The sequence below is a fragment of the Pseudonaja textilis genome, chromosome 2, assembly GCF_049901715.1.
Source record: "Pseudonaja textilis isolate UNSWEBS1 chromosome 2, rPseTex1.2, whole genome shotgun sequence".
Taxonomy (NCBI): Eukaryota; Metazoa; Chordata; class Lepidosauria; order Squamata; family Elapidae; genus Pseudonaja; species Pseudonaja textilis.
In genome coordinates, this window is record NC_141991.1 from 121,243,958 (window position 1) to 121,265,457 (window position 21,500).

Sequence of the window (21,500 nt, forward strand, 5' to 3'; positions counted from 1 at the left end):
ATAATCAAAACAGACATCACACATTAATGAAGAGCGGATGAGTTGTCTTGGATCGATACTTCCATTCCTGAGTCAGATCTGAAACAAGCATTCTTCTCTACTCTTCAAACTCTTTGTTTGACCCAACACTTCTCAAGCTTTACTTTTGCTGGTATTCTCTCTTCCCAACAACCCTCCCCCCACCCCAACCTTTTCTCTCTTGATCTGAGATGCGAAAGTGGTGATAAAGAGAAAAGTCCATCAGGAAAAAAAAGAGAAGCTGTTCAACCCAAGAATGAAAGCTTCCTTAGGTTGTGATGTGGAATAAAATGCTGTATGAAGTTATAGAAATAAGCACGGGGAAAGGGGGGCAGGTGTTAAAATGAATATTTTATATGATGAAGATGAATGAAATCTGCCAGCATGAGGGATACGTGCCACCCTGGATTTGGGGGAGGTGGGTGGGAGGGAAGGAATGATTTTACAAGTTGAGGATTGCTGAACCTGCCTGCCTTTTGAGAGACTGAATCCCTAAAGAAACGGGAGGCTCCAAAGAAATGAAAACTGGAATTATTTGGAATGCTTTTGCGAGCTGCATGATAGCAAGAAAAAAAAAATGAAATGGGGGCATAGATGGGGAGGGGGGGGTGTTATGGAGGAATTATCTAAATGGAGGATAAACTGTTAATTTTAGCTGCCTTGTATTCACATTCAACTCTTTCCTTTTCAATGTCTTCATATATAACCTGAGCAACCTTTCTCCAAAAGTCAGTATTCTTCAGCTGCTTTTTTTTTTTTTTTTTAGGAAATTGAGAAACTAATTCAATGAATTTAAATTGCATATTTCCATCCTCAACCCACCTTTGAGATAGTGTAAAAAAGTACCACAGAAAGGGTTCATGTGAGGAGAAAGAATTTTACTTACAGAACAATCTTTCCAGGCAGGATGAAGTTAAGATAGAAAATTTATTTATTTATTCCTGGCAATAGAATATTTTTTCTGTGTCGCTTTTGCTTTATATTCCAATGGAAAAAAAAAATCATATATATGTATGTATATATGATAGAATTAGTAATCTTTCTTTATCATTTGTAGGACTCAACTAGATCCATCCAGTTACTCTGGTTATGTACAATCGTTTTTTCCACTGGCTAATATTGACATATCAAAATCCTTGAATGATAGGATGTGTTGCTCTGTACTGTTCTTCCCCCCCTCTCCTAACATTTTAATCCTTTTTAAATTAATTTTAAATGCACTTATATAGAGATTTAATTTCCAGCTTTCTTTGACGCTGTAGTATGACTTTCCTTCACCTAACCAAATAATACCCTCCGATTCTTTCTAAAGCAGCAAAATCCAGGTAACATTAGAGAATTAAATTAACAGGGAATGCTTTCCAAATAGAATTCTATTGAAGTTGATGCCATATATTGAGTTAATTTAACGGAAGTGTTGCTGTTCTGCTTTCAAGAGTTTGTTGAAAGTAGACAGAAGATGATTATCCTTCAAGTGACAAAGCATTAGCCATATAGCAAGAATACAGTAATCGTCATCTTCAAGTTTGAATAACTCTGATAGGATTCCAGACACAAGATAGAAACTTTTTGTCAGAATCTCTAGCAAGACAATTGAATGGGACCAAGATAACAAATTGCATCTAGATGTTAGCACTTGCTGTTTCCTACTATTAGGATTAATTACATCTCATTATTCTCAGAATCAAAGGTAAAGGGGAGGTAAAGGTTAAACATTATTAAGACACTAATTATTATTTACGTTAGTGATAATCATGGAGTCAAAGTATTCAAAGGTGGTTTTTTTCAGGCAACTGGGAATGTTGCAACCTGGACCACAAATAAGTGATCCATTATTAGAGGTTGTAATCCAGCATGTGAACTAGAAAACAAAATGGATTGCTGTTTGACAATGACCTGTGTCCAGTCACTCCCTGCTGATTCTCTATTTGCGCAAGAAACAAAAGTTTAACAAGTTTGGCAAAGGAAAAATCCATTTTTTCCAATTGTGGTTATCAGTAGTCAAATTATGAATGAACCACCAAAATATTATTTTCAAAGACTGAAGCACTTTGGCAGATGAGATGGCATATCTAACAGACTTTGTATTTTTTGGAAGGATCACTTTCTTTTCTTAAGTAGAAGTAAAAAATTAGGCAAAACAATGAAAAGCAACTTTGCAATGAATCAGCTTTCCCTCTCCTAATTCATTGTCACATTTGGAATGTAGACCAATTCCTTTCTATTTGTGAGGTCAAAGTAAGGATTATATTAATGTGAGACTTTGCTGTTGCAGTTTTCATAATATTTGTGCAATGAAATTGGAATGAAGACTTTGTAATTACTTTAACTGAAAAAGGAAATATGTGACAGGCAAGTGAGAATTAAATAGGCCTTTAGTCTTACGGCATCAAACTGGAAAAACACTGGGACTTAGACTGCTCATACCATTGTGGCGTCTTGATTTCCCTTTTGCTATTTTCCTGACAGTATGAAGTCAGGATCCCTGTTTCTCCAGAGTTCAACTGTTCCTGCTGCTTTAGGGCTTGTTTCTCTACTTTCGGCTTGGGCTGTCTAGGGAGCTGCTGTGTTGTATGATGCAACCCTTCAGAAATGCCTGTCATAGGTCTGGAACCCAAGTGCTGAGGTGATGGACCGGAGGGGAGTCTGGCAGGTCTGGCGCCAAGAATTTAGTCAAGATTTTCAGCATAGACAATTTTGAGCCAACCAACTTGCTTGCCAACACAACAGCTGTTATATTGTAATCAAACAGCTAAAATATGCCCTTTGAATTTTTCTGAAGTCCCTTCCACAAAAGTACTAGTTTTGGATAAGATGGGTATTAATAAATGGGGAAGAAGAGTCAACCGAGATTGTCAGGAAGAAAGATTATTTTTCTAGTTCTAGCACTTATTGTATATTAAGTTGAGGATCTCGGCACTCAGATAGATTTCTATATAGATGACAACTTTGGTTCTTTTGTAGGCAAACTCATACAGCTTTGATTTCTCTCTTGAAAGTTGCAAAATACTAAAGCAGCAAAGAAGGCATGGATGGATTTTTGGTTGAGGATATATAAGGTGAAATTCTGTCGTCCCCCCCCAAACAGACTCCCACCTCTATTCTATTGATAGGGAGTTCAACACTGCTCAAGTTGAGCAGAATCTTAGCACTTCTCGTGGGTTAAATCCTAAATCTTAAAAGAAGGGAACAGTCGCTTACCCAAGGTGGCACAGAGAACAAACTCTCCTGGCCCTTTCTGAGCTGTACTGCTTTTCCTCCTCTAGCACTTATAGACTGAAGCGCTTTGCTCTTTTTCAAAGCACTCATCAAGCATGCCTTCTCAGCTTCTTAACGCTCGCTAAGTTAACCTAACTTATTAATCGCAGAAATGGAGAGTTTTAAACACACAGAGAACAACAGTTCTGTAACTAGTAGCCTATGAGGGCATTTATAGCTGGAATACTTAATTTTTCAATAGCTTAGAATCTTTTTAAAAATATGGCTAATAGGGTTTGGTTGGGGTGGGGGGGTTATCTTTTATCTCAGTATTTGTTACCTGCATTGGTCATTGTTTAGTCTGCATTCTTGTCCTTTATCAGGCCCATACAAAGATTTAGAGTCTTCTTGAGAAACAAATTAAATAGTTTCCTTTGTAATGTGCTGCCAAATTGCCACATTTGGATTACAAGCAGTGTGAATGACATATATACGACAGTTTTAACATTTTAGACAAAGGGAAAAATGTACATAAATCTTGAAATGTGAGATCTGTCCAAAAAAATTGGATCCTAGCAATCTTTATTATTTGTCTCAGTATTTTTCTGAATATGAATTCTGAGTGTTCGCTATTTAATAATGTAGAATACTATCACTGATTTATTCTTCAATTCCTGTCTTATCATTTTTTTCAATCTTTGTGAATGAAAAAAAAATCTGAAAATAACTGGTATTTCCACCCTCCTCTGAAGTGTTATATTGCTCTGGGAATTTATATCAACAAATAGCAAGACATACTTAACTAACAAACCTGCGAACATGTAAAATTCTCTTTATTTTAGCTTCTTGTTTTGCAACACATAGTTTACCTTTCATCTCTTATTGGACTTGGCATTGAAACAGGTAATTCAGAGAAAATGTGAGAGGGCTTTTCTTAATAAACATGGCATATTAAGAGATACTGTACTGCTTTCTCTCTGAATGGAACAAGGTACATGTTGCATAGCTTGTAATTCAAGTAGCTATAGTACTCCGTAAAGAATTAACAACAGAACAGAAATTACTTTTCTTTACTAAGCAATAATCCATCCATATATACATATACATATACATACATACATACATACATACATACATATATATCTCCATGCACAACTTTTTTCCTTAAAAATTATATTCTTAATTTTCTAGCAGTGATTGCAAATATATGTTACACAAAAAACTTCCTCACAACTACCCACTCCAAAATTGCTGTTTTTAAATATGTTTGTGTTTTTGTGCACATATTAACACACTCTCTAAAAGTCTAGAAAATCTGATGTAGAAATGAAAAATGAATGACTTCCAAAACTTTATTCAGTCAAACAATTTTCCTCTAATATTTTATCAGCACTGTCATTCACAAAAGGTGCCTTTTGATATTTTACAGACAGGGCACATAGCACATACAATCTTTCATTTTGAATCCATGAAAACAACATTCGAGATTTCACATTTCCTGGCTGAAGTTTGAAAGAGTGCAGATAGTATTTCCTGACCATGGATTTAAGTAGGTCTTTCTACAGTTGGAAAATAAGCATATGACGCGTATAGGAGGAATGGATCTGTGATTAATAATACCCAGCTATAAAACCATTGGCCTTAAAGTTATTCTCTAAAAGCGGAATAAAAGGATAGGGCTATGAGAAGTTTCATTTAAAAATTAGTAGGAATGCTGGAGTTCTTCAGGAAATGAAACTAAAATGCTAGACAAGGAATTTAACAATAATGGAATCATGGGAATAGCAACATGTAAATTTATCTGAGATAGGAAATTCATTAATCTACCTCTATAACATTTGCTTAAGAGAAATTCTTCCTATTGTAGTAACTTTTCTTACTATCTAATATAGAATAGAATTCTTTAATGGCCAAGTGTGATTGGACACACGAGGAATTTGTCTTGGTGCAAATGCTCTCAGTGTACATAATCTACTAGGCCTTAGCTTCAATCATTCACCAGGACAAAGAACATCTCAGCAAGAAGCCCAACAAAATGCTCCTTCCTTAACCACCTCTCCATATCTCGTAGGGACATGGGTGGCAAACAATTTAATAAATACATTTAAAAAAATAAAATATTTGTTGATTCAGAGAAGGCACTGAATTGTGGCTATAGTTATCAGATTCTTAACTCCTTCAAGAAGAGATATGGTACAATGCCATATTCTTTAGTACACACAAGTCCTTCCTTGCTAGAAACACAGAGAGCAGAAATGCATGAGAGGCTATTTTTTAATACCTGTAATTTCTTGTTGGTAGCTTTGCTAAGTTGCAAGGATAGAAGACACACACACATACATACACACCCCAGCCCTGTGAAAACTGAGATAGTGATGATCAAACTGGACCTCTAACAGTAGGATTTACAAATGATTATTTTCCAATGTCCAATCAAGAAAAAGTTCTGCCCTATTTTGTTGGGAGTGCAGGGGAAAGAGGATGAATGTATTCTGCTACAACAATTAAAAAAAATACCTGAAAGAACTGAATTACATTCTTAAGCCCATCTTTTGAAGCTAGTTACTTGGACTGATATAATTCTAAATAGCTTATTAAATACCCAAACTTTACATTCTCCTAATCAGAGGGGACCGTTAAGATACTGTAAGCACTGAAAACAAAGACTTTGCTTTGTCTTATAGGTAGCATTGCTTTGAGCCACTTCAACCTCTTATGTGCATCATGATGAAGAGAGAATAGTTTACTTGAATTTTACACACACAGATACACATCATAGTGGAGCAAATATGATTTGCCCTTTTGTCCATCTATTAGTACAATTAGTTACTGTCTCTTTAGTAATAGTTCCCTACTGGCGCAAAGGTCCAAAGCCATTTGGGATTCTTTTGAGACATGCAAATTGATCCTATAAATGTTTACTTAGATACAAACCATGTTATTTCAGTGGCACTTACATGCAATAAGTGTGTTTAGGTGTATAGCCTTAGGCAACAATGATACAGCCCATACTATTGTATAAAAAGAACTCTGTATCTGAAAGATCGTAATTTTCTATTCAATGCTGACTAACATTTACCGGCCACATTAAATATAACAGTCTGAATAGCTGGGTAAGTCTTTCCTGAATTATGGATGCTTTCTTTCTGGGATTTGGGTGGTTTGATTCCCTGCTTCTTCTACTGCCCAATGGTGCTAAACTAGAAAGATAAGATCCAACTTTATCTGCTATTAATAGGTTTTTCCAATGGGATATTTTGCTTTGGGTAATCTGGCTCACAAAAGGCAGACAGGCATAATTATTTCTGGAGGTGTGCTTGTAAATATCAGTCCTGCAAGTATATTATTATTTACTTTGTTTATATTAGTGTCCATAAATGTCATAGGTTGTGTGAGAATAAGTATGTGTGTGAGTGGATGCATAATGTGCCTGCATGTGTGAGCTGAAGAAATGAGACTGAAGATGATAAAATGGGCTAAGTTTTGTTCATTTTAATCACATGACCAAAAGGCCATTCACTGGTTAAGATTGTGTTTATGTTTGTTTGTTTTGATGACATGACCAAACACAGCACTTGAACATCAAAAATAAAATTTAAATATTAAAAAAAATATATTAAAAAAAGAGTTCAGAGCTTTTCACTCCAGCCCAGCACCTGAGAAAAACATAACTGTCATTTTAACCTTTCTAGGCAGAAGCTTATTGGTTGTCTTAAACAGGAGAGGCTGCCAACTAGGGAGAACTGAGATTCCAAGGGAAAACTGGTTCTACAAAAGCATGTTATGGTGCCATATAGTAAGTTTTGTTGGGAAAAGGCGCAAGATGGTTTTGGACCATGGCGGACATTATTCAACAGGGACTGTTGTACTTGATCAGTGAATTCATTCACACCTCTTCACCATCACCCTGACCTGCTGCCTTTTTCTACATACTGGATGCTGGTTCACTTTGGAAGTAATATAGGCAGTCCCATCAGAACATATGGAAGCCTCAGAGACTTTGCAGGAGTGAAGCAAAGCGCCTGGACTTAAAAATGTTGAATGTTCACTGTAAAAATTTCTGTATTGAGAGACTGCTTTGGGCTAAGGTACCATTTGCACTATGGAAGGTTAAAGAAAAATTTTAAGAGGATAGGAGGGATTTCCCCTTTTATGATACACCCTAGAGCTGAAAAGATACTTTTATGTCAGTATTTTCTCTTTTTGTAAAGACAGTGTGCGAGGACTAGTATGTATGAATTTCGATGTAGCTCCCTTTCTGAGGAAGGAAATTTACTATGTAGTTCTGCAAATATAACAATCATATGTTTTACCTAACTTCCAAGTCACACAAGTGTTTTTTTACCACTAAATCCAACTTTAATAGGATATATTTTAGTTCGCCACAGATTGTATTTAGGTAAACCATACTATTACATCTTTCTAAAAACCCTAAATAATTAAAGGAATAGTCAGTTAATGTCCAGCTAGGCTTTGCTTCTGCTGAGTTGTCATGGATGAGAGAGAAGACTCTATGAAATCATTAGTCTGGAAGAAAGGGCTAAAGCTAACGTTTACAATAACTAACTGCTCCTAAGTTATTAGGAAATCAGGAGTAAAAAAAATGCACCCCTTTCCTTCTTTGCAATTATACTTTTTTAAAAAAAATATTTCAATATACATCTAGTACTTAGGACACCTGAAACCCTTTGCAGACTTCACCAACTCTGGTGTAATTTTAAGTTACATTGGTTTACCTATGTGTCTCATTAAAAGAAGAAGGCTTCTCATTCATCGGTCTTGCGAGTTTTAAGTGATATGTTTAAAGTTTTAAAGAATTTGCAAATGAAAGGAACGCTAAAGGCATAAGAAGGATTATGTGATTTAATACCAATTTATACTTTAAAAAAGCACCACAGTCTTGTTAACCTCTTGCTGATATTTTTAAGTTACATTTTTCATAATTCCATCTTATTGTCACTGTTGAAAATCTATTTCTTAAATGACTTCATTGCATTTATGAAATGCATAAAATTCCTGTTGATTTCAGTTAAAACAATGACATTATGAAATTAATATGACAAATGTTAGTTATACTAGAAAAACAATTTTCCGGTTTAGCCGGAAAAAGTTCCCAACTATTATTCAGTTCAAAAAATGGCTTATGAGCAGGAATATGCTAATTCTTCTCATAGGAATTAAATGGAGATGGCACTCATTTATGAAAAGATGGAATCAGAACCGGTAACTTTAACAACTCTTCTTTCATACACATATTAGAAAAAAAACTAGAGGAAAAAATACTGCCTTGGCTATTTCTCTTTAATGTTGTATAAACTAAATTTGTTCTGTAACTGGCTCTAGTCTGTTAAGTATATCATAATCATTGCTTCTGTTCCAATTTCTTTGTCCTTTTATAGATTTTTTTGTACAATAAATATATATAGCAAAAACATTTTCTTCCTTTAATGTGTCAAGTTTGGAATCTTGAGAAGAATATAACGTGATGTTCTTGGTTTTGAGTTTCCAATGTTAATGAAAAGATTGGCATGTTTATTTCAATGTGTAACTTAAGGCCTCAGCTCTGTTGCGAGGAAGGAAAAATATGTGCTGGAATATAAATTACTGTTACTGGATGCTCTTAATCTCAAAACCATCTGAAACTATCCAATCATACTTCTTGAGAAGTGAAAATAATATAACAAAGGTATTGAGTTGCATATGATTAAATTGTAATCATGTTGTAAGAAAATTTCAAAATCTTTCCACTGAATTGACTATTTTTATGTAATTCTTTCCCACTGTAATTTCATTCTTTTCTTTTTAAGCAGTTTTTTTTTTTGGGGGGGGGGAGGATGGATGGATGGATATTTAGAAACAGAAATGGCCACAACATATACATTAAAACATTAGTCTCATTTTAATTTCTTACCATCTTAAAAAGTAATTATTGTAATAAGGTATTTAGATGGGAAATTCATAAGTGAGCCCAAGAATAATTAAGTCCAGAGTTGTACAGAGAGGTAACAGAGCACACACAAAAGTAGATGTTATTAATTTAATCCATAGTTCAATTACTTCTGTAGAATTCGTCTACTTCTGAAGAAAAAGATTTAGGAGGGCAAGAAAACTCATACTTACAGCTTGAAATAATAAATAGGCACCTCAAGTATCAATATAATGCAAATTGAAAGGTATTTAGTATTAATTAAAAATGGGAAAACACTGTGAACAACCAAAAATGCTTAAAATATACTTTTAAAAGATTAGAAATTCACATCATTCCCAAAATACTCTCAATTTGTTTCAGCTGACCTTGGCTAATACAGGGGCACTATTGTATATCTATTAATTCTCTCTCTTTGTAATTAATCACAGGCATATACATAATGGAAAGACATGATTCAAGACTGTAGCCTATCCATCCATCTTGTTTGCTCCACTAATTTTTTTTCTCCTTTTACTTTTATTCTATCCCTGCAACTTTCAGGCAAAAATATAATGCTTTGGACTGACCACAGCATTGATAAAGCAATTATATATTGAGTGATACCTATATTGCAAAAAAGGTTGCCAATTATACCAAGTCAATATTGTCCTGAAAGGGACTCTCAAGCCCACCTCAAATTATTTCATTTGTTTTGCTGTCCCGAATTGTAAAAGCTAAGATTTATAATTGGCCAGATGTGCTACAGGAAACTAGATCATGGAATGTTGTTTTATGGTGCCCTCATAAAAAGGCAACAGGCATGTTGAGAATGCTGGGTTGTGTATGTTATCAAAGTGACAAGGTTCAACAAAATGAATCTGTGTAGCATATTAAGGTAAACGGAACTGTGAATGCACAAATGAATATCAGCAAGAAATACTATACAGTTGGTCCTTGACTTATAACAATTCATTTAATGACTATTACAATGGCACTGAAAAAAGTGACAGGACTATTTTCCAGAGTTACAACTGTTACAGCATCCCCATGGTCACATGATCAAAATTAAGACGCTTGGTAACTGACTCATATTTATGATGGTTGCTGTATCCCAGGGTCATGAGATCCCCCTTTGCAACCTTCTGGCAAGAAAAGTCAACAGGGAAGCCAGATTCACTTTAGTAACCATGTTATTAACTTAACTACAGTGTTTCACCTAACAACTGTGGCAAGAAAGATTGTAAAATGGGGCAAAACTCACGTAACAATTCTTCGAGCTCAATAATCTATCCTAGGATATCTTGCTGATGAGATATTATGCGTTTATATAATTCTTTTGACTGCTTCAATAAAAAAAGGCTGCAATCTGTTGAGATTATTATGAATTGCCTGGGCAGATCCATCTGAGGAAGTTGAAAGATGACTGACAAATCATTGCACTTAGCTACAAAATTATGTCAAAAGCTATCACACACACACACACACACACACACACACACACTCATACATAATCACACACACTTAAAATCAGTTCTCATAAAATGGTGTTTAAGACATATTCTCTCAATGTTTTCTAAGATTTTTCTTACTGTAATCTTTAAAAAAATTGAATAACAAAATAGAAAAACATGCATATGTAATTAATTGCATGATTCACACATAGTTTACTAACACATTTATCATATATTTATTATCCATGGTTACAGAAGTAGCATAGCATTCTTTTAATTAGAAGGAATAAGACAAGACAGCATCATTTCTCCTCTCTTATGAATATTTATCTGGCTATTAACTGAGTTACATACTTATGGCAAATTGAGAGATTCATTAATATAAAAATGTGAATTAATGACCCCAGAAGCTACTTCTCTTGAAAGTCCATATTTACATTATATCAACCTTGCTTCTGTTTTGTTAAGAGTCGCTTAATAGTGAAATGGGTAGTATATAAATATAATAAATAAAATTTCCTGCAGCTATCCCTTATTTAGTAACATAAACTAGACACTACAAACTAGCATCTATGGGTTTTTCTTTAGTTACTAGTTCAGACCATAAAAAGGATAATAAACAAACACAACTTAAAAATTGCTAGTGTTCCAGAATAGCTAATTACTTTTTGCTTTGTGAATCTCTTCTCATTCAACAATCAACCCTTTTTAACAAGTCTTTTACTGAAGAACTCACGTCCAGGGGGTGAATTTCATCTGATCACTGGTGCAAAGAATAGACTACCTTCTTGATTCAAGCAGCTACAGCGGCAGAATACTTTTTTTGAAACTGGAGATACTCAAATTTAACTAAATAATCTGATCCAGGGCTTAATTCATTCTGAAGCAGTGATTAATTATGTGAGTAAATGAGAAAAAAAAAACAGAAAGAAGAAATCACTTAATTTACATTTCAGGGTAAAACACTGCTACTCTGCAGACATGGTTTATTATTCATTATTTTATTTTTATGCCACTCTTTCTTCCCAAAGGAGCCAAGAATTGTTGAGCAGAACTTTGCATATTCAGAACAAACAGGTGTTCAGAGAAAACTGAAACAAACCCCAGAAGTAGGTAGAACCTCAGTAAGAAAGATACCAAAAAAGCACAAAGTCAAAATTAAAACTGAGAGGTGACAGAATGAAATCCAGAGTTTAGCAATTAAAAAAGTTAAATCTTAAGACTTCAAGATATTAGACGTTAATGAAAATACTGAGGGTGGTGGGTGGGTAGGGGGATGATTATAGATGTCCTAGTGGCTTTCACTATGAAGATAATAAAGAAATGGAAGAACGGCACACAAGGTACGATAAGTGCAGTCAAAGCCCCAAACAAAAGAAAACAACTCAAGTTAAAACTCTTTCGAGCATTATAAAAACCTTTTAGATTAAATCAAATACCTAGATGAAACACACCTTCTAGAATAATTAATAGGAAGAGTCTCAGGAGGCAGGCAGAATACTCAATAAAGGGGAAAACTGAAAATACTTCGAGAGAAAAAAGAAGTTGCATTCAGCTATACCAGAAAACCAGACGCAGTGACTAAAGCTATATTTGTGAATTTATTCGTGGCTTATAACTCTATTTTATTAGCACAGAAACAAGCAGGTTTCCAGTTTGTACAAAAAACCAGGGTGGGAACTAAGTTTATTGCTGTTGTCTTTGGGAAGAGCAAACAGGACCAACTAAGTTCCATATTTCAGCAAGATGATCTTTCATAATTTAGTTATAATTTCCTGTAGTTCTGGCTTATTGCAATGTCTGGAAGTTTCACCTAAACAGAGGTGCATGCTAAGAATCATATAAACGTGTTTGCATCTAGAGAATTTCCATCTAGAGAAAAGTAGCTTGAAAAAATCTTTCTAAATCTGGTTTGTGCAGGTTTTTCTGTGTATTTAACCACTGACCATCAAGTCAGGAGCCACATTTCCATGACTAATAAGTAATGTTGGAACTAAACTAAAAGTGACTGAATTTCAGTGACATTAGATTTTAATACAAATATTATCATATGCATGAATGGCAATTATGAAGATTCTTTACCACAATATGGTAAACACAGCAAAAGTTTAAGAATTGTTCAGGGAATTGTAATAAAATCTCATATACTTTCTCTTAGCTCCAAAGTGAGATTTTACTTGAAACCTGAATTATTTTAAATACCTTGGAATAATTAATGCAATATTCCTGAGAGCAAACACCTAGGAATAGGAAGATCACAGAGTCCTCCTAATTATAAGCGCTTTTTTTGGGAGAGCAAAGAAATAGTTTTGATGTTCAATCCTCAGAATCCTTCTTGGATCTGCAGGAGCTTCACTTTGGTTGGGAAATTGCCCCAAAGTGCCCCCTTACCAGCCCTGAAGCAAGAATTAAGGAGAGGAAGACCTTGTTTGATTGAATTTTAAATGGAGAATGCCCCCATTTCTGTAACTGTTGTTCAAATTTCTGACAGACAAAGACACTTGGTAAAAGGACTCTATTGGTGATTTAAAGTTATTTACATATGTTGAAAAATGAAGACTCAAATTCCATATCATGCAGAGCTTCCCAGGCCATGCATCTTCTTGAGCTGGGGCAAGGAACAACAGAAGCCAATGAATATTAAAAGTATATTCTGGGTGAATCACAATGTTTATCAAATTTTGCAATATTTTATTACAAAAACTCTCATTTGCTTTATGTAAAAACCAGACACAATCTACTTAATTATTTATAATTCTCATTTATTTGTTAAGGCATTTCTGAGCCATCTAATAAACCTGCAAAGTTTTGTGATCAGATATTACACAGCCAAGTTAAAAACAGTTGAACTGCTGAATTACAACTTTAACAAGCAAAACCCTAGAAGATGACGATTTTTTGCTGAAAAAAGATGCAAGTAAGTACATGGCACATAAGTCTCCTTGGAGGAAAAAAAATCCAACTCCAGGTGAAAATTTCCTTACTTTGACAAGGATATGTGGAGGAGGGTTTCTGATGGTAATATAAACACTGATATGGAAGCTGACATTTCTTCACATCATCAACAAACCAAAGTTTCATTAAAAGGCCCATGTTTTGAATCCTGCTTGGAAACCAGCCAGTATAACAGCAGACTAAAACTGGTGAGATATAACTTCATCAATTGGTGTTCCCCACACACCCTGCTAAAAAAAATTCTTAACAGATTTTTCTATGCAACTCTCAGCATATGTACAGCATATGAGAGAAAAGTTGCAAGCTACCAACTTTTCAAGGTGAAAAGCCCTATCTGGCACAGAGCACTCTGTGGGACCATGTCTCCCTAAAGACATCTACCCACTAAGTCAGTTATGGTGGGCATGCTCCTAGTCTCTTCCTTTAAATACTGCCATCTTATGGGATCTAGAAAGCACGTCTTTTCCATGGCAGTCTCTGCCCTATGGAACATCTGTCCCCTTGAAGTTTGGCAGGCTCTGCCTTCCTGGGTCAAAAAGCTCTGAAGATCTGGCTGGAATAGGATAAAGCGGACAAAAGGATTTAATGAAGAACTTCATGTTAGAAGCTTAACTTAGGGCAGGGTTATTTTTTCAATGTTTATAGTTTCAATATATATATCTGTATTATATTATTATTGACATTGTTTTAATTGTTGGTTGGGAACTGTGTAGTTTGACAAAAGATGGGTGATTATATATAAATGTTTTACATAAATATGTCACCACTAATATTATAGACTACTAGGAATTGTAACTTGTCAACATCCTCAGGCCTATAGTAAATGAATTTGCACTTACATTTTTGAAATAGCAGGAATTGTAAAATATTTGAAAGTAACCTCTATACAAGTACACAGTTCACAGTTATTTAAACTTGAATAACAACATCAAGACCACAGAACAATACTGTACAGATATTTATATCATGTTTCCATTGATACAGCTGAATAAAAATGTTCCTAGACTTATACCTGTTTAATGCAATCTGATTAAGAGTAAATGAAATACATGTCCCTAAAAATATCAAACATTTCTGTCAATCCTCTATGCAAGATCAAAGTAACCAATGTAGTTTCAGTGTTAAAATCAGTCCTGAAATCATCTTGTGAATATTTTTCTAAAAAATCGTTTGAACGCCAAGTATGCCAATTAAATTATATTGTTAAAATTGAGTTCCTTCTGCAGTGGAATCAACATGTTACATACAACATAATCCTGGGTATGTATTGTCAGGAAAAATAAATTATGTCCTATGTGACTCATTCTCCAATACACATATTTATCATTGCAGGCTTAAAGGCAAATCTCACTTCCTTGCCCTAGGGTGCCGAGTGCCAAAACAGGAGTGATCACATGCCAAAAAGGCACCGAGTGCCGAAACATGCATGCATGTACCAGAAACCGGAAGACCAGCTCTCCGGCACATGCATGCACACCAGCCTGGTCTTCCGGTTTCTAACATGCACATGAAAACCATCTGACCAGTGTGCATACACACACAAAGACTAGCTGGCCAGTGTGCACGTGTGTGCCGGGGAGCTGCTGTCCAGTTTCTGCCACTCCCACGCATGCAAAGACCAGCACACCCAAAAGAGCAATGGGCAATGGCTGGTGTGCCATAGGTTCACCATCATGGCCCTAGGACAATGTGCAGTGTAATGAGCTGCATTCTCTAAAATCTGTTAGCACTAATGCCACAATTCTGCACTATAGTTCTTGATCATTGTTGTGTTTTTCCTATCATGCTTTTCAAAATATTCTCCCCCTAAAGAGAGGAAAGGTAGTTTTTACATGCGATCTTAATATTATGTTATATACCTATAAAATTAACTTTTAGTTCTTTCCAAGGTAGAAGGGAAGGGACTAAGTTGAATTTCAAATGTTCGGAATTTTGGGTATGAAGTCACTTCTTTGCCTATTTCTAGAAATAAAATTGTGTAGAACTCAGTAAACAGCAAAAGGGTAGGGGCAAATGAAATATATTTCTTTTTAACCAACTCCTTCCTGGCACGCATCTAAGATGCCTTTCTCTTTTGTTCATTTCAAACCCATCCACCAAAAGCTGGATTGGTAAGAGGTGGGGGGGGGGGGAGAGATATAACATTGCAATTAAGAAGAACATATGTTTGTATTTTGTTATGAAAGACAAATTACAATCATTCTCCTTTCTGACCTATAGTCCGGACCTATTGCATTTAGAGTCCTAGTGTCTATTTTTGAAAAGTGACTTCATGCTGAACGTGGGTGCTACATACCCTTCCGTAGCTCTCACACTGCAAGTCTTGGACATCCCTTTCTTTTCCTACTTTTCCCACACTTTCTGCAGCTCATTGTATGCCTACTGCTTTTTTTATCTCTCTATTCAGCTCAAATTAGTCACGAGCGGCCCCCAGCTTAGAGAGGAAAAATAAATTAGGTAGTGTTTTAAACACAGTTTGATTAGATTGATCCCCTCCTTTTTTTCTGCTAAAGAATGGAATAATCCTCACCCTTTACAAGATAGCATTTTTTAATAATTTTTCCCCCAATGCAGAAGTAGTACAGAAGGCAAGAAAGAGCTCTGAAAGATCATTCCTTTATGAACTATAATTAACAGAATCAGAACAGACTTCGAGTACATAGAACTGGAGTTTACTATAATAGCACTACTGCCAAAATAGGTAATTTCATTAAGCAACACATTTTATTTTAAACACAGAAATGCAGTCGTGGTAAGATGAAAATTTACTTATAATAAAGAAAACAAATACCCAACCGTAACAAACACTTGACCATACATCGTTCTGAATCTAGCCATGTAGATTTATCCTTACCAAGAGAAACTTGCCATGAATTGCAAAGGCATTCTGATTTGACAATGTCTGCAATTTATCTTTTCAGATACCCCTGTCACTGACCCCTATTCTCTTCTTTAAAAAATGAGATCATGAGTATCCATAATCGTTTGCTTCGATATGATAGAAGGGAAGGAACAAAAATTATATTGTATGCAAATACGTTTAATAAATAAATAAAAATAAATATCCTGTAATAGAAAAGGAAAGCAAAAATTCTTCTGACTCCATAGTATTAAATAGTATTAATTAAATCTGAACTACTAGGTAAAAATGAAATGTATGTATGTAAAGGAGATCATGTCACCATAAATGAATCTCCCAATTGTAGAGAGAGTTATCAGAATTTATTCTGATAGCATTCAAGAAATCCACTGGTAATCCGGTATTGCAGGAAGGTAGTGTTTAATTTGATTATTTCTCAATCAGGATTTATATTTTCTAATCTGAAAATCCATCAATGAACTACAAAGACTAAATTCATTAAAGTCCATTTAAAGCTAAAGTAGCAATATTCCAAATATAAACCATTTGAAGAAACCAGTGGCTAGGTAGTGGGAAAAACTAGAACAGTGATCACTATTATTACAGAATGCGTTGTGTCCTCCCAATAATATTTAACTGCTCTTTTCATCTAACTGCCTCAGATATTAACATGTAAAATGAATATAACCTATTCTTAAAGCATTTATAGTTCGAGTGGCAATTTTGATGCACATTATGGTTGTTAACAGAACCAGAAGTCCCCCTTTTGAATTAATTGATCAGGAAAAAAAGGGGGGGGGCGGGGAGTGCAGTTGCTCTGGATTCCAGTTTTTATGTGCAAAGTTGAAAATTTTTTAAGGAAGATAAATGCACTTTTGGAGTTTATTTTTTAAGAAGCAATAGAAAAAACAGTTCATGCTATAATAATTATGCACTATTGAATATAAAGGTGAAGATATCCTTGAATCAAACTTGATTCTGATAACCACACTCACTATTGTATTTATGCCTAAGGGAGGGCTGGAACACCTGGTCTTCTGCTTTCTAGTCCAGCATCACAATCACTGCACTAAATTGGTTCACCAATATGCTTGCAGTTTTCTTCTCAGTATCATGGAAATGGTCTGCTACTTCCACAATACTTTTTCAACTTCTAGTCTAGTCTGCAGCCCTGAAATGCCCAGACGGTCTTTCATTTTGAACCAAACATATTTAGGTTCTAGGATCAGTCAAGGTCAGGTAAGAGGCACAAGATAAAGCAAAAGAGCCAAAGATCCATACAGCAGGATGATTCCCTGTGCTCTCATCTATTTCTTTTAAACTACTGTATTTGATCAAGAAGATACCCAATCCTTCAATGCAGATTGACTTCCTCATACCACTGTACACTTTAAGAGTCACACTTCCCTCATTTGGTGACAAAATCGGCTCCATAATTAGGAGAACAATTATGCAATTATAAAGCCTGTTTTTTTTTTTAAAACAGAAATGTAGGGAACTAATTATAGTAACTAGGGGGATATTCTGATCCAACAAAAACAGGGGTTCTCTTAATGAGAACCAGACACAACAAGTACATGCATCTTTTATAGCTGTTATATATGACAGCAGGTATAAACAACAACAAAAAAGCAAATTCTGTTGCATCAAAGAAGCGGGGAATGTATTTCCTTAAGCAGTTTTATTATGAAATCAAAAATGAAATGTTGTACTGGTTTCAGCACAACCTACAAAACATTTCAAAGGAAGTAACCCAATTGTAAAAAAGTAATTAATAAAATTTAATGTTATGAAATTAAAACACACAAAAAATAAACAACATTTTTAGGATATATAACACACATTTAGCTAATACTAAATAGCAAATAAATCATTGGACTGTTGCTCAAAGAAGGCTTAAATAATGAAAAACATAAGCATACTGTCAAACAGACTAATTTCAGAATACAAATGAAGCATGAATTCAGAATAAGAAGAATCTTCAAGTTATTTTTATATATATAGTTTAATCTGTGCTTGGACAAAAGGAATTAACTATGAGATATAGGGGGAAAATTATGGTTTTTTTTAAAAAAAAACTAGGGTAAAAAAAATCCCAAAGAGACCAAACTGATTACCATTCAAGGCAAAAGTCAATCAGTAACAGTATAAAACCTCTGATAAATCATTAAGATTGTTTTTAAAATACAGAATGTTCTAACAACTTCTTTCTATAAAGGATGATAAAGATCTGCAATAAAAATTAATATTTGTTTAGTCTATTCTTAGTTAAAAAATGAGATTGATATACATTTAGATAAAGATGAAATCGCCTAAAAATGTATTCTTGCTCACCTACACTTGCATTCAATTTCTATAGCTGCTATGAATAATTTGTCTATGAGGAAATAGGATGTAGTAATGTAAAAGGCAAGAAGTTTTCTCCAAGTAGTTGTCTTTAATAAATTGAAACAACAAGTGTCAGATATTTAAAGTACATTCAGTTCAGAGAGAAACATAGAACACTATATTTGAAAATCATCTGCGAATTTAAAGCTGTTTTTAAAAAAGCTGAACATGAATATAATATTTTGTAATAGTTTTATACCTATTGTTTTTTATAACTTTTTGATACTATTTTTAACGGAGGAAATTCTGTATTCATGACGAATTTTAAAAGTTTTGAGGCATAGTTCTAAAATATTACTGCAGGATGCTGTCTAGCTAAGAACATGACAATTTTACTACCTGTACATTGGGATGCAATTTGTTCTATTCCGTGGGCCACTCATATAATATAATTGAACAATACGTAAAAAGTAGTTCTATTTTAGCGAAGGATAATGCAAGATCCATCTTAAGATTCCATAACTTCATCAGCTTCAATATTTAGTAAACATATAACTCCAAGGAGAAAATGTTTTACTTTTTAGTAAAATCTAAACTTAATACTAACTGAAGAAGAAACTGATTGACTTTATGATTGGAATTTATAAATGAAAGAAAAAATATTTCTTAGCTAAAATTAATAGAAAATTAGAAATACCTAGGCAATGAATGCCTAAAAATACAAGGAGTGCTCAAACAACTTTATTTATTACTGATTAAGTTTAAATGGAGCTGAAGGTGACAATTCTTATTAGTTGGGGAATCCCTTTGCACAGCTGCCTCTACTCCAAAAAGAAGCAGCAATGTGTACTTTGGATACAAATGGCTAAAAAAAATTACCACTAGATCCAAATTGATTACAACATACATAAACAGAATACTTTTATTCTGTACTTTTCCGGTCTGAAAGAGTGTGGGGTAGGGTGCAAACAACTCAATAGCTAGCTTTGAAATACAAAGTCAAGACGTGTGTGAGGGAGAAACTGTATTCTTCCTTAGAGATGAAGAATGTTTAAAACATACACCCTGAACAAGTAAATACTAAGAGGAAGATCGTCAGACAAGGCCAAAACGTTCTGCTCTTTTTCTCTTCTTTGCCTGTAAATAGGAATTAAAAGATGAATTAAAAAAAGTCAAAACCAAAGGGAATGGCAACTCTGAGTATGGGTTTTAGCATAAAGAAAAGCAGAAAGTCTATAAGGAGTGTAACAGTATACCTCTAAGAAAGCATCTTTCATATCAGGTTTCACAAGAGGCACTCCTATTGCAATGGGGCATCCAACTACAGTCAGAAATTAAGCTATAAAGCATGAGATACAGTGACCTGTTAGTTGCTTCATCCTGCTGGCTTATATGAGAAAGTTCTACTTGGAACAATTACCAATTTACAGGCTTAGAAAGCCTTCTAGGCAATAGGAGGTGAGAAATGTAAAAGGCCAAAGGGTTAACACTCTTCTATTCACAGAGAAGGCGAGTAGGACACAGTCAAATGCATTGAATACATTCATGCATCTTTGAGATATGCCTCTAAGTCAATATACCAGGGGCATATAAAACTTAATTTTTACCACAATAAATAGCTTAGGGGGCAACAGAAGTCCTAATGAAGAATCTCCAAGGAAAAGGTGCATTTAGTATATACACTACTACAAAAAGAGCTTTTTGTTTCAGGCACACTCACTAAGTGTCCAAATGGAAACGCATGGAATCCCTCAGACCAACCACCCCTTTCACTCCAACTGAACAGGCAGATCATTCTACAGCTGCTACTTCATTTTGTGAAGCAATGCTAGCGTTGCATCTAGGGAAAACAAAAGGCACCCCACAGAAGATGCCAATGAAAACATACTTCCTCACTCACAGTCCAATCCAATATCCAAACATCGTTCCCTTCTGTAAGTGAAATTAGACTTTAGCAAGAGGACTACTTGTGGTTGAGATTACATCTTAATAGTGTAATCAATTTAAAAACAAAGTTGCTGAACCCAAACAACAACAACCCTGCATATTTGGAATAGAAAGATCAAATTGGGACGGAATCATAGGTCTGATAACATAATGGCAGATGCCTGTCATCAAGAAGTTACAAAAAGATTAAAGCAACAGCACTGTTTTTCTAACAGAGGAAGAAGAGACAATAAAATAATGTTGCATGCATACCACATGATACACATACATCCCACATTTAAAAAGACTTTTAAAGTTCTATAATAGATTTAAAAAATTAGTCTGGATCTACAACCCCTAATTTGAAATCAACTATGTTGATAACTGGATGATACTGGACAACTCAGAAGGGTAGACATACAAGATAAAACTAAACTAATTCCAAGTTTTATATCTATTGTATAATTTAATGACAGAAAAGTCCAACTATTGTTTTTCAAAAATTATCCAACCTATCACAGAGCAACAATCTGAAAATATCTTTAAAGAGAAAAAAGAAAAAAAATCTGACATAATATAAAATGATTTATATCTAAGCTAGTATACAACAATTGAATGGGACTATGGGGACTGGGCAAAGAAAAGCATAAAAGTCACACAGTGCCATCTTGTGGAGTGCCTGACATTATTTCAATTACAGAAAGTCTCAGAGCCCAAGACGTTATAAAAAATGTTACCTCTGTGTCTTCTGTAGTTCCTGCTCCAGCTGAACTTGTAACAATGCCAAACCTCTCCTTTCTTTTTTTCAGTTTTTCATCATCTTCGGTCTATATAGAAAGAGAGTAACATATTGGAA

The 21,500-nt window shown here is 34.6% G+C and overlaps 1 protein-coding gene across 2 annotated transcripts in view; it reads right to left on the reverse strand.

Moving 5' to 3' along the window:
- Window positions 1–18,807: 18,807 nt before the first annotated feature.
- Window positions 18,808–21,500, reverse strand: part of SARNP (SAP domain containing ribonucleoprotein) — a 61,676-nt gene continuing 58,983 nt past the window's right edge. For both annotated transcript variants that reach the window (XM_026711251.2, XM_026711250.2), the window contains 2 exons: window positions 21,382–21,471; window positions 18,808–19,855 (listed from right to left, as the gene is read on the reverse strand). In XM_026711251.2, the coding sequence (XP_026567036.1) occupies window positions 19,814–19,855; window positions 21,382–21,471 (132 nt within the window). In that variant the 3' untranslated portion in view covers window positions 18,808–19,813. The remainder of the gene's footprint in view (window positions 19,856–21,381; window positions 21,472–21,500) is intronic.